This window comes from Trachypithecus francoisi, unplaced genomic scaffold, assembly GCF_009764315.1.
Source record: "Trachypithecus francoisi isolate TF-2019V2 unplaced genomic scaffold, Tfra_2.0 Lachesis_group3, whole genome shotgun sequence".
In the NCBI taxonomy this organism is placed as follows: Eukaryota; Metazoa; Chordata; class Mammalia; order Primates; family Cercopithecidae; genus Trachypithecus; species Trachypithecus francoisi.
Window position 1 is genome coordinate 3,993,932 of NW_022681468.1, and position 14,964 is coordinate 4,008,895.

General features: G+C 42.1%; 1 protein-coding gene across 1 annotated transcript in view; it reads right to left on the reverse strand.

The window, feature by feature from the left end:
- Positions 1-14,964, reverse strand: part of RCOR1 (REST corepressor 1) — a 137,022-nt gene that overhangs the window by 31,376 nt on the left and 90,682 nt on the right. The window contains exon 4 of the mRNA XM_033191208.1: positions 138-190. Within this exon, the coding sequence (XP_033047099.1) occupies positions 138-190 (53 nt within the window). The remainder of the gene's footprint in view (positions 1-137; positions 191-14,964) is intronic.

Consider the following 14,964-nt stretch of genomic DNA (forward strand, 5'->3'; position numbering starts at 1 on the left):
TGTGTAACACTACTAGTAATTACCAAAAAGTTGCTAATGAGGAAACACTGCTACTCAATACAGAGAAGAAAAAAATAAAATTATTTAGTTATAAATACTCATTTTTAACAGCAAAAGAAAGAAAACCATGATATTACCTGTTCCATGTTGTACCCATGCTTTTCTTTGGCAATGGCAATGTATTCATCCACTGAAAAACAAGATGAGACGCCAGTAAACAAACTGAGGGACAGAGTACACCCTATGGTCCACTAGAATTGATACATGTGTATATTTCACGCCTGCTAATACGGTTTGGCTGTGTCCCCATCCAAATCTCATCTTGATTTGTATCTCCCACAATTCCCAAGTGTTGTGGGAGGGACCCAATAGGAGGTAACTGAATCATGGAGGATGGTCTTTCCTGTGCTCTTCTCCTGATAGTAAGTCTCACAAGATCTGATGGTTTTAAAAAGGGGAGTTTCCCTGCACAAGCTCTCTCTCTTTGCCTGCTGCCATCCATGTAAAACATGACTTGCTCCTCCTCACCTTCCACCACGACTGTAGGCCTTCCCAGCCATGTGAAACTGTAAGTCCATTAAACCTCCTTTTCTTCCCAGTCTTGGGAATGTCTTTACCAACAGCATAAAAACAGACTAATACACTTGTCATGTACAAGACTAAAAGAACAGACAGTAACAAAACAGAATCATTATAATACAGTTATTGATCCCACAGAGAAACATCTGAATGAATATTCTGAAATATTAACAGCAGTTATTGCCTGGTGCTGAGATTATGAGTCTTATTTAAAAGAGAAAAACAAAGGCTCATGCCTGTAATCCTAACACTTCGGAAGCTGAGGCGGGAGGATCCCTTGAGGCCTAGAGTTCTAGATTAGCCTGGATAACACAGTGAGATCCTGTCTCTACAAATAATTTTTAAAAATAATTAGTCAGGGCCAGATGTGGTGGCTCACGCCTGTAATCCCAGCACTTTGGGAGGCTAAGGCAGGCGGATCACTTTGAGGTCTGGAGTTCGAGAGCAACCTGACCAACATGGCAGAACCCCATCTCTACTAAAAATACAAAAATTAGCTGGGTGTGGTGGCACACGCCAGTAACCCCAGCTACTCGGGAGGCTGAGGCAGGAGAATCGCTGGAACCCGGGAGGCAGAGGTTGTAGTGAGCCGAGATTGCACCACTGCACTCCAGCCTGGCAACAGAGCAAGACTCTGTCTCAAAAAAAGAAAAAAGGAAAAGAAAGACAAAACCTTTAGTTCTACTTAAAACTTTCTACAACAAACAAGTATTACTTTAAACAATATGTTTATAAGTAAAAATAAATATGAAATTGGGGGTCATTTTTAGTCTCAGCTCAGGTTGAATAATGAACAAACTATTCTTACGTTTTAAAAAATTCTGGGCCGGGCGCGGTGGCTCAAGCCTGTAATCCCAGCACTTTGGGAGGCCGAGACGGGCGGATCACGAGGTCAGAAGATCGAGACCATCCTGGCTAACACGGTGAAACCCCGTCTCTACTAAAAATACAAAAACTAGCCGGGCGAGGTGGCAGGCGCCTGTAGTCCCAGCTACTTGGGAGGCTGAGGCAGGAGAATGGCGTAAACCCGGGAGGCGGAGCTTGCAGTGAGCTGAGATCCGGCCACTGCACTTCAGTCCGGGCGACAAAGCGAGAGTCTGCCTCAAAAAAAAAAAAAAAAAAAAAAAAATTCTGAAGAGATAGATTACGTGGCCCAATGCTTGGTATTTGCTTTCACATATGTACTCCTCCAATACAAGGTGGCTATCTTTCAAGTACCACGGAAAATACCAAGGAAAACGAACTGACTCAACCTCTAGAAGAAGCTACCACCCCCAAAGATGAATCAGTTTCCTCCCTGAGGATATTCTTTCTTCCCAAATGGACAAGAAAAAATAATGCACTAGTCAATAGCACTGCCATATGTTCATGCATGATTTTCCTTTATGAATTAAAAAAATAATAACACAAGCTAAAAAAAAAAAAAATCAAGTAGTACAGAACTGTATGAAGGTAGGCAGTAAAATCCTGACTAGTCCCTATTCCCTCTTGGCTCCTAAATCTTACTCTCTAGGTACAATGGCCAAACTCACAGAAGACAGGCTCAGAGTGAGCCACTTTCCCACTATGACACAAAGAGTAAACAGAGGAGTCCTAACAAGTCTGAGCTTCTCCATCTCCGTTTGCTATGCGATTATACCAAAAGCATGCTCCCAGCTCTGGGAGAACTGTCAACCAATTTAGGAAACAGAAATCAATTTTGAAAAAGAATTCCAACTCTTATAGAAGCATATATTCTAAAAATTGGGGGAAAATATACCATTGACAAAAGAAAAAGTCTATCTGATTCAAACAGCAACTAATTATATACTGCAGCTCAATATTAATTCTAACATAAAACCACTAATTTTCCATTTGTTTTAATATTTAAAATAGTTACAAACTGGTTACTTCACTCAGATTACAGTAAAATTTCAACTTACTTGAAAGTCACCAGATGACAAATGAAATGACCACAGTTTGTCACAAAAGTCTAACTGGTGATTTTAAAAAGCAGGGCAAAGACCAGGCGTGGTGGCTCACGCCTGTAATCCCAACACTTCAGGAAGCTGAAGCGGGTAGATCAGGAGGTCAAGAGATCAAGACCACCCTGGCCAACATGGTAAAACCTCATCTCTACTAATCATACAAAAATTAGCTAGGCGTGGTGGCGCATGCCTGTAGTCCCGGCTACTTGGGAGGCTGAGGTTGCAGTGAGCCAAGATCATGCCACTGCACTCCAGCCTTGGTGACAGAGCAAGACTTCATCTCAAAAAAAAAAAAAAAAGCAGGGCAGGGAATTACTCCAAAGTGTGTCCCTTGCTTTTTACTTCACAATGCAGTAGATTATGCCAAATAAAAGTGCTCTAAGGTTCTGAAAGCGTCAGATGAGGCTGCTTGAACAGGTGGTTCTGTATACCCGGCCAGAACCCTGCAGAGAGACACAGGTAATGTGGGGGTTCATACTGGAGGAGATGAGATGCAAATGGCAGCATACCAGACCTAGAAACAGACGGCAGGCCAGCTGATTAAAAACCAGGTCATGAGATGCACTCAGGAATATGTAAGGACAGAAGGCGAACACAACCTGCGGTAAACTGAGGGTCAACTCTGGGGGTCTGCTTGTTTAAAACTGGCTTGAAGCGTTCCTTCCTTTAATACATACTTGGTAAATGAACAACAAATGAACCTTAAGCTTCTGCTGTAAAATCTCAAGTCTGAGAGCACACTATTTTCTACTTTAACTGAGTAAGGAATGTATGTATGATCACCAGTGACATCATCTTTGAGCAAACACATGCACAGGCTGAACAAGTGATGCAGGAGTCCCTGGAGTAGCCCAGCACAGGGGTTAGTCCTGCCCGTGGTTCTTGGGCAGATGTTATCTCCTCAGAGTCCCTCCTGCTACATCAGTAACAAGGCCTGTAAAGCCTGTGCCCACTGTCTGCAACTAGATTTAGCTACAAATTGTAAGACACACACAAGTATTTATTGAATGCTACTCCATTTTCATCTCCTCTTTTGTTTTTTAACTTAAGAATCAGCTGGTGGTAGGAACAGTAAGACAGTAACAGTAGATTCCAAATGCTGCAACTGAAGTTATACAGGACATCTGCCATACTGTAAACAATAAGGTATTCTTACTAAGGTGACCTTTAAGTCACATAACTTTTTAGATTTTCTTAGATGGCCGGGTGCAGTGGCTCATGCCAGTAATCCCAGCACTTTGGGAGGCCGAGGCAAGAGGATCATTTGAGGTCAGGGGTTCAAGACCAGCCCGGCCAACATGGTGAAACTCCATCTCTACTAAAAATACAAAAATTAGCTGGGTGTGGTGGTGCATGCCTGTAATCCCAGCTACTTGGAAGGCTGAGGTAGGACAATCGCTTGAATCCAGGAGGCAGAGGTTGCAATGAGCCGAGATCGTGCCACTGCAGTCCAGCCTGGGCAACAGAGCGAGACCCTGTTGTGAAGAAGAAAAAAAAAAAAAAAAAGATTTTCTTGGAGATCACCCTGATGACTCAAATCTAAAGTAAAGGAAGAAAGCACACTACTGTAACTACTTAAATGAAGACACGTGGTGTGTCCACTAGGTGCTTGGAAAGTTGTGATGAAATAAAATTAATCTGTAAAAGGAATTACCATCTAATACTTACTAGCAAATAAACACTTCTCATTCTTTTCATTGTTCCCAATGTCCAACAAAAATTAGACAGACATTTGCTGAATGAATGCCTGGGGTGCTGTAATATGTACAATGTCAACGTTTGAGGTTTCCTGTCCCACAAGATAAAAGGCAGCACAGGTTACATACAGGGTAAGAAAGACCCAGGTCAAATCCTGGCTCTGTCTCAAAATAAAATGAGTTTGTCTAGCAGTGCATGGCACACAGTCAGCACTGTATGACTATGTTATCTTTAGCAACGCCCTGACCTTCCCAAGAATTAGTTCTCACCAATAAAGCCAGGTTATCACCTAACTGAGAAAACAACACCCCAGTAGGTACTCCTCCTCCCTCCTCTCCTCACAGAAGGTTCTGGACTAGAATTTACTCAGAATATAGCCATCTGCACAAGCAATGCTGTTGACAGACCTTGTCTCTTACTGTATTACTGCTCTACATAATGCTCAACTTTTGTTTTCTTTAATCAAGGTACATGGATGTCTACCATACTTTTCAGAATTTCTGAGGCTATTCCCTTCCCACCACCTACCCTGTTCCTTTACAGAGTTATACCCGTAGCTGCTGGTAGGGCAGCAATGAAAATGAAAAAGTGCACTTTTCAAAACCTCCCACGTGGTTTCCTTAAGTGAAGCAAAAAAAACCTTTCAACCTTAAGTGAAGCAAAAATAAGCTTCTCTTATTTTAAGAAAATAAAATGTGTTCCCAGCTACCCTCATAAAAAGAAAGATAAGCAGATGCTTGAAAGTCAGTGGATAGAAGGTGAGACAGGAAGGAAGAGGAGCAGGAGAAATACAAACTACCTACAAAAAACTGCTCTTAAAGAAAACAGGGATCCATGGGGATTTTTCCAACTCTGGCAACAATAATCTTAATTCTGCCCCTTACTGATTAAAAATTCACCAATCTGGAAGTGAGGAGCCACTGAGGGCAGGAACTCATGAAGTAAATGCTGATCAGAACAATGAGCAAAATCCATGCTGCTTAAGAAAGTGCCAGCACCTTTCCACCAGCCCGGGCATCTGCACCCATCACCCTTCCCCAATGTTGACAGGGTACGCAAAGTGGGCCTGCCTTGTGCAACCTGGCTGATATTCCAATCTGTCGGTCAGAAGCAGAAGAATCCATCCACTGTTATACCATTATGGAGAGCACAGATGAATGAGTTACGGGCTTCCTCATAATATCACTTAAAGACAGAATGTGAAATCCTCATTCTTCAAGAAAGTTTACAAAATTCCAAAAGCCTAATCAAGCATTTACTGAATTAAACTTACTATGACAAAGCACTGTATTAAATAGCAAGCCAAAATAAAAAGCAAAAATGAACCGATTTCCCACAGTATCTTGAGACAACACACAGGTAACAGAAGAGAACAAATACAGAAATAACAACACAGATGTAGGACAATATGGGAATGCCAAGTAATCAGCAGATGATGATCATGACCAATGAAGGAGTGCTTCCTAAAGGTTCAGCAGCTATTCTGATAAACAGAAACAACAGCTAACATCTGAGAATGTACTATGTATGAGCCATTGTTTTAAGGTCTTTACAATGATTTTTATAAATCTTCTCTGATAGTTCCATTATCACTCTCATTCACAAACGAAGAAACTGAGGCTCACAGAAGTAATTTGGCTAGGGTCACACAGCTGGTAAATATCAGGTAAGGTATAAGGTTTACGACCTCTATGCACAGCTGGGCGCAGGGGCTCACACCTGTAATCCCCGCACTTTGGGAGGCTGAGGTGGGCAGATCACAAGGTCAGGAGTTTGAGACCAGCCTGGCCAACACGGTGAAACCCCATCTCTACCAAAAAAAAAAAAAAAATTAGCTGGGCATGGTGGCTCGTGCCTGTAATCTCAGCTGCTCGGGAGGCTGAGACAGAAGAATTACTTGAACCAGGGAGGCAGAGGTTGCAGTGAGCCAAGATCGCACCACTGCACTCCAGCCTGGGCACAGAGCAAGACTTCATCTCCAAACAAAACAAACAAACAAAAACCTCTATGCACAATCCTTCCCTCCCTTCCTTTTTTTAAAAAAGACCAGCCGGGTGCAGCAGTGAGAAGCAGGAAGAGAGTAGAACAAGGAGTTCCATCTGCAATTGTAAACAATCAGTTGAGATAACTCACGACCTTCGGACCAGCCAACACAGTTCTATCTCTTAAGGACAGAAGATAGAGGCAGAAGAGCTCTTCAGATTAGAACAGCCTCCTTGGTACAGGGAACCAAGGCTAATCAACATACTGTATCTAGCTTGAATGAAGTTAACAGAACTGTGGTTGATGAAGTGATGGAAAGCAGGGGTAAAAAACAGATGGATGCTAAACTTTACTTGTTTCTATATTCATTTTAATTCAATGAACTAAATGCCCTAGTACCCACAGTAAGTCTCAAGTGCAAAAGAAGAGAGGAATGCAGATGAAAATTGCCACAGTAACCTTAACTCACCCTTCCCTCCCGCTAGATACTGCAGATATTCAGAACACCGTGTGATCTTGCATATTCTATGCAGAGCAATAGGCTGGCACCACATAGTGGGCTGATGACAAGGCTTATAGCCTTCTCAGAGCTTTTTTAAAAAAATATTTTTGAAACACTTGCTGTAGCATTAGGTACCACAGAGGAAACATTACATCAATTTCTCTCTCATCACTCAACTGAACATGCCAAAATTCTCTTTAAAAATACAGTAACAAATATGTGGCATATTTTATTATTGAAATAAGAAATGAGTTATTCCAACTCGCTGAGAATCAAAACGAGTTTAAATAATTTAAGTAAAGCAACTGTGCCACCTGGTGGGCACAGACATTACTACAGTAAACATCTGAATGCTCCCTCTCTGGGGTGGAAACAGCACCAAAAGTCAAGCCAGAGATTCTGCCTGAGGATTTCATCAACCAGTCCTTCCAAGTAGGTAACAAAATGTACTTTCTTTATAAAAATGCTATTTCTTGGCCAGGTGCGATGGCTCACCCCTGTAATCCTAGCACTTTGGGAGGCTGAGGTGGGCAGATCATGAGTCAGGAGATCGAGACCATCCTGGCTAACACAGTGAAACCCCATTTCTACTAAAAATAAAAATAAAAAAATTTTTTAAAAAAAATTAGCCGGGCATGGTGGCGGGCGCCTGTAGTCCCAGTCACTAGGGAGGCTGAGGCAGGAGAATAGCTTGAATCCGGGAGGCGGAGCTTGCCGTGAGCTGAGACTGTGCCACTGCACTCCAGCCTGGGCGACAGAGCAAGACTACGTCTCAAAAAAAAAAAAAAAAAAGGTATTTCTTAGTGGGGGTTTGTTAAAATCCCACTTTACAGAATAAGTCAGTCCCCAACGCCAACTCCCAGAGAAGTGACTTGTCTGAAGCTTGTTTTGGCAGAGTCATCAGTAGTTGCTGGTAGGGCAGCGATGAAAATGAAAAGTGCACTTTTCAAGACCTCCCACGTGGTTTCCTTAAGTGAAGCAAAAGTAAGTTTTTAACCTTAGAAAATTAAATGTGCTCCAGCTACCCTCATAAAAAACAAAAGACTGGCCAGATGTGGTGGCTCATGCCTATAGCCTGTAATCCCAGCACTCTGATAAGGCAAGATGGGAGGATTATTTGAGCCCAGGAGTTTGAGATCAGCTCGGGCAACATAGTGAGCCTCCATTTCTTAAGATTTAAACAAAAAACAAAAAAAAAATGCTTAAGGTGATGGATAAAAGATAAAAGATGAAACAGGAAGCAGATTAACAGAAATACAAGCTACTTGCATCAAATTGCTCCAAACAAAGAAGGCGACCCACGAGGACTTTTCCCCAACTTTCTGTCTCTGGCAGCAATAATCTTAATTCTGTTCATTAAAGATGAAAGAGAGTCTGTGTTACAGGAAGACTCGGTGGGTTCTTTAGCTCTGAAAAAGAAGCTAAACCCCATTGTGAGATAGAGTATGAGAAGGCAGGCTCTCCTGGCCTGTGAGAGGGAGTTGGGAGGGGCAGGCTCTCCTGGCCTGTGAGAGGGAGTTGGGAGGGGCAGGCTCTCCTACTGTTAAGTCCTACTGTTTGCAATGTGGAGGGTTTTCTATTCTTCATCCAATAGAGTAGCATTCAATAAGCACTGCTATATAAACAAGATATTTAAGAGCTTCCAATGTAGGTCGCAGCAAAGTTATCTTTTATAAAATACATCGTTTATGTTGAAATTATTCTCCACTGATTTAACAAATATTTCAGGCCTACTGTGTGCCTGGTGCTGCTTTGATAGCTGTGATTAAAACAGACAGTATCTGCCCTTATGGAACTCACACTGTCTGACTGGGGAGAAACAGTCATACAAATAATGAATTCCAATTGTTTTAAGTGCCCGCGAAAAAGAACTATGAATGCACATAATTGAGGAACCTGATCTGCAGAATCAAGGAGGGCTTTCTTTTCAACCGGGGAGAGGACATTATAAATTCCTGTGTACTTGTGTTATTTATAGTAGGAAAAAATAAGAAAATCTAAATGTTCAAGAATGGGATGTGGGCCGGGAGCAGAAGCTTACGCCTGTAAATCGCAACACTTTGGGAGGCTGAGGTAGGTCAATCACTTGAGGTCAGAAATTCAAGACCAGCTTGGCCAACACGGTGAAACTCTAACTCTACTAAAAATATAAAAATTGCCAGGCATGGTGGTACATGCCTGTAATTCCAGCTACTCGGGAGGCTGAGGCACAAGAATTAATGGAACCTGGGAGGCGGAGGTTGCAATGGGCTGAGACCATGTCACTGCACTCCAGCCTGTGCTACAGAGCAAGACTGTCTCAAAAAAAGAAAATGAAAAAAGAAAAAGAAAAAGAAGAAAGCTTCTCACTACTGCACCCAGCTGGTATTTTTTAAAAGAAGGAAAAGAAAAGAAAGAGACAGAGACAGAGACAGAGAGAGAGAGAGAGAGAGAGAGAAAAAAAAAAAAAGAAGAAGAATAAGGAGAAGGAGGAGGAGGAGGAGAGGAAGAAGAAGAAGGATAAGGAGAAGGAGAAGAAGAAGGAGAAGGAGGAGAGAGGGAGAAAGAAAGAGAGATGTGGTTGAATAAATTATGTTACAAGATGGGATATTATTCAGGATCAAAACTCGGTTTAATTTTTAATTGCAGGAAAACTAAAGTTGAAAACCATTACACAGAAGATGTAACCATTTGTGTTTAAAATCAGAGTGCATATAAGCATACAGAAAAGATCCAGAAGCAAACTTTAATAGTGGTTATATCCACACGGTGGGGTAAGTTAGAGGCTATTTTTAATAATAAAAATAAGCGTGCGTGTTGTGTGTGTGTGTGTGTGTGTGTAACTCTTTCCTGAACTACTTGAGAGTAGCATTCATATATTATGACTCTTAAACCTTCAGCAAATGTTTTCTTTTTTTTTTTTTTTTTTTGAGACGGAGTCTCGCTCTGTCTCCCGGGCTGGAGTGCAGTGGCCGGATCTCAGCTCACTGCAAGCTCCGCCTCCCAGGTTCACGCCATTCTCCTGCCTCAGCCTCCCGAGTAGCTGGGACTACAGGCGCCCGCCACTTCGCCCGGCTAGATTTTTGTATTTTTTAGTAGAGACGGGGTTTCACCGTGTTAGCCAGGATGGTCTCGATCTCCTGACCTCGTGATCCACCCGTCTCGGCCTCCCAAAGTGCTGGGATTACAGGCTTGAGCCACCGCGCCCGGCTCAGCAAATGTTTTCTAAGGGTAGGTATACTGTCCTACATAACCACCGGACAGTAAATTAAACATGGAAACAACACTTTAATCTGCATCCATAGAACAATTTGGTGAACTGATCCCAAAATGTGCTTTACATGTGCTGAAGAATTTTAAAGTAAATCCCAATTATTTCATTTCATCCCTACATATATTAATATACACCTCTTTTTAAAATGTGGGCATACTTGTTACATAACACCAATGCCATTAACACACCTAACAAAAACAGCAAAATTCCTTGGTATATGAAACTGTTATACTCACACTAGATTGGTCTAACATGTACAAGTTCAACAATAGCAATTATTGGAGCGGATATGGAGCATATAAATTCTGCATTTTACTGGTAGCAGTGTAAACCAGTCTGACCACTTTGAAGATAATTTGGCACTGATCTCTCAGAACTAAGCATATATATTCCAGATGGGTATCAAGAAATAGGTCCAAGAATGCTCCCAGCAGTAATATTTGTAATAGTCAAGAACTGATAATGGATGTCCACTGTCAACAGAAAGGATAAACTAAAACTGAACAAAATGAAATGTTTTTCTGTATAAAGATATAGATTAGACATTAATACGATTACAAGGTAAATTACTGTTTAATAGAAGGCTTCCACTAGTATGTAAATTCAGCTCATTCAGCTATGTTTATTCTAGTAAGTTTTGCCCATTTTAGCTAGTTCTAGAGCACTTGAAAAAATTAAAATGATAAAAATATTTTTCACACACTCAAAAGACTCATTTTAATCATACGCTTCAACCTCTTCTAGTCATATATTTTTAAAAAGCTGAAAACCAGGCCAATATAGGCTTACCCTATCACTACTGCTGCTCACACACAAGTCAAAGAACTAATAAGTTGTTTTGCTTTGTTTTTTTCCCCTTAACTTTGTATTTTAGAATCGGGGGCACGTGTGCAGGTTTGTTACAAAGATACACAGCGTGATGCTGAGGTTTGGGGTACTTGACTCACTCAGTACAGTACGTAAGGGGTTCTTTTTAAGCCGCTGTCCCCACCTCTCTCCCCATTCTAGGTAGTCCCTAGTGTCTTGTTGATTGGTCCCATCTTCATGGCCATGTGCACCCAATGCTTAGCTCCCACTTGTAAGTGAGAATGTGTGATATTTGTTTAAGTACACTTCTCCTTCGCAGCGCTCAATGAACTTATTTACCAGTGCAGTTTCCCATAGACTGTAAGCTACACTTGGGCAGGGACTTGTCAGATTGTTTGTGTATTCGCCAGTGCCTGCCAGCGCTTGGTACACAAGCAGTTGTGCAAGTTACTGAGTAAACAAGTGATAGCCACAAGGTAAGGGACAAAGAAGGAAACGTCAGAAGATTCCAGACAACCCAAGTTACAGAGCAAATGGCAGAAAAGCCTGTATTTGCAAATCTCTATCCAGAGGAATCCCGCACTCCCACCACCTTCTCATTCATTCAACAACTTATTTATTATACACCCACCACATGCCAAGAGGGGACTGACAGAACTGAACACACATACCAAGTTCCTCCACTCAGTTTTACAGTACAGTGGAGAGAGATGAGAGACACAAAATAGATAATATGATGTCAGCTGATGATAAGAACGAAAGAAAGCTAGTTAAGACAGTTAGTGGTTTGTGTGGTCAAAGAAGGCTTCTCTGATATAGTGACACTTAAGCAATAACCAGAATGAACTGAGGGGGTGAGCCATGTAGACATCTAGAAGAAGAGAACAGAGAAGACCCTAAGGAGGATATTTTGGGTGAGTTCAAGAGGGTATAAGTCGGGTCAGACTGTGTAGGGCCTTGTTACTTCCAGGTTCTTTTTTTGTGTTACTATTATTTTCTTTTTTCTTTTTTTTTAAGACAGGGTCCTGCTGTCGCCCAGGCTGGAGTGCAGTGGCACAATCACAGCTCACTGCAGCCTGGACCTCCTGGGCTCAAGTGATCCTCCCACCTCAGCCTCCCAAGAGGCTGACACTACAGGCATGCACCATCATGCCTCGTTAATTATTTTGTAAAGATGGAGTTTTGCCATGCTGCCCAGGCTATGTCAGCAGGTTCTTCTGACTTTAACTTACAATGAATTGAAAAGCTATTGGGATGCTTTGAATAGAGACACCTGACATTCACTATGTATCTACATGAAAGTTTAGAATTATATATGACATAATTGCACATTATTCATATTACTTTAAACTTTCATATACAATACAGTAAGTCAAACATCCTAAAGTATAAATGAATTTTGTGTATGTCACAGGTACAGCTCTTATTCCAAGAAAGCTAAAACTTATTTTTAAATCCTTAATTTAAACTTGTCTTTTGACACAACTTGAAATTACCTACCTCCACCATGTTACATGCAATTTTTTTTCTTTATAGTTAATAGCTAGCTTAAAAAAAAAAAAATCAGGCCAGGCACAGTGGCTCACGCCTATAATCCCAGCACTTTGGGAGGCCAAGGCGGGCGAATCACAAGGTCAGGAGTTCGAGACCAACCTGGCCAACATGGTGAAACACTCTCTACTAAAAATACAAAAAATTAGCTGGGCATGGTGGCGGGTACCCATAATCCCAGCTACTAGGGAGGCTGAGGCAGGAGAATCGCTTGAACCTGCGAAGCAGAGGTTACAGTGAGTTGAGACTGTGCCACTGCACTCCAGCCCAGGCATCAGTGCGAGACTCTATCTCAGAAAAATCAGCCAGCTTGTTTTTGGCACAGCTGATGATCTCCATTTTTATCTATTTTAACACTGAGACCCATGATTCTTACCACTGGACCAGTTTTTCCTCATTTTTATAAAATAAAAAACCCAAAATCCAAACACTTAAATAACTGCACAAACACTTACTATATATAACTTATAAAATGCATAATGCATAAACGAGGAAGACCATCTGTTTCTATGGATATCCAATAGCCAAAAGTTACCTTGCTAAATTCTACACCCAGGGCAACAGCAGCTCATCTGAGAAATTTGCTCCTTCAGGGAACTATCAACATCATTCAGCGTGAGCAATTTAGTTGATTATTTATTTTTTAAAAAAGCAAACCATAAACAACAGACAAGGCTATAATTGAGTTTCCCCTCTAGTTGCACTCCCCTTCTTTTCAAGCCCTACCTTAAATAATAATAATAATAATAACAATAATAATAATCAAACAACAACAACAAAAATCCTCAGATTAATCTATCCTTTTTATTAAGACTCTTGGGCCACAGTTTTGCATTATACTTGACCACACGTGCCTGGGTAAACTTTCTGTGTTTCTTAAGTCAGTAAAAGGAACTAGAATGGGCCTACAATCTGGCCTAAACTCCATATATATCTATCTAGATAGATAGATATATATATCTATCTAGATAGATATATATAGATTTTTTTTGGGACGGAGTCTCACTCTGTCACCCAGGCTGGAGTGCTGTGGCCGGATCTCAGCTCACTGCAAGCTCCGCCTCCCGGGTTTACGCCATTCTCCTGCCTCAGCCTCCCGAGTAGCTGGGACTACAGGCGCCCGCCACCTCGCCCGGCTAGTTTTTTGTATTTTTTAGTAGAGACGGGGTTTCACTGCGTTAGCCAGGATGGTCCCGATCTCCTGACCTCGTGATCCGCCCGTCTCGGCCTCCCAAAGTGCTGGGATGACAGGCTTGAGCCACCGCGCCCGGCCTCCACATATATTTTAAACTTTAATATGCTCACTTTGTTAACGTTCAGTTGCTTCTCTAGACGAACGAAGTCCAAACTTGAAGCAGGTCTACATGTAAGCACAGAGACGAGAGGGGACTGTCAAAAGTACAATGCACAATGAAGTGGTGTCTGTGTGAAGGCAAGAGGTGGTATCCTAAAGCCGGTGGGTAGGGCTGAGCAAGGTGGGCATTTAGGGTGCAGATCAACCGGAATGAGGATAGAGTCCCCGAAGGTGGGCAGCCTGGAATGGAGTCAAGAGGATGTGCAGACATAGGGTATAGAATCCATGTAAAGGTAGCTGCACAATATCACAGTGGGGACTGGGGAGAGATGATATTGTATCACAGCAACGGACTGCCTCACAGGGGCTCAATAGAAACATGTGGAGTAAATGATGGGACAGTGCGCCTATACTTAACGGCATTTAATAGTCTTTAAAGACATGTTAAAGGCTGCCTGAACCAGTCACTAAGCCCACAACCCTATGGTCTCCATCTCTTTGGGGCAAGTTGAGATGCTCCTGACTTGACTTCCTGAATTTTCACCATGCCTCCTTTTAACAGCACTGACCTGGTTAGGCAATCAACTTCTCTGACTTGGAATTGTATCAGCAGCTTACTACCACCAATAAACCTCTTCTCTACACCACAGGACTGTCAAGAGCTTTTTAGTGTAAATCATATCACTTCTAGCTAAAAAACCTTCAAGGGATCCTCCAAACCTTTAAGAAGCTGGCCTGCTTTTCCAGTTTCATTTCTCTATGCCCCAGGGACAACACTTGTCAGAGTCAGGCAAATGTCCAAAATTAAGCACTGGATTTCCTCTGCACATCTTCACACCTTTAAAAATGAAAGTGTTGGCTGGGCGCGGTAATTTCAACACAAGGCTGAGGCAGGCGGATCACTTGAGGTCAGGACTTCAAGACCAGCCTGGCCAACATGGTGAAATCCTGTCTCTACTAAAAATGCAAAATTAGCTGGGTGTGGTGGCATGCGCATGTAATCCCAGCTACTCGGGAGGCTGAGGCAGGAGAACTGCTTGAACTCAGGAGGCAGAGGTTGCAGTGAGCCAAGATCACGCCACTGCACTCCAGCCTGGGCAGCAGAGCGAGACCCCATCTCAAAAAAAAAAAAAAAAAAAAAAGGAAAAGCTATCATTTCCTCTGTTTAGGGTGCACTTATGCCCCTTGGTCCAGCCAGCAAACTCCTACTCATGCTTCCACATTTCAATCAAATGTCAACCATCTTCAACTCTTTGTTTCTACCTAGGAAAGCGAGCACCTTCTGCTGAGTCCCAAGGGAAACATCAGAATACTGACTCAATGGTACATG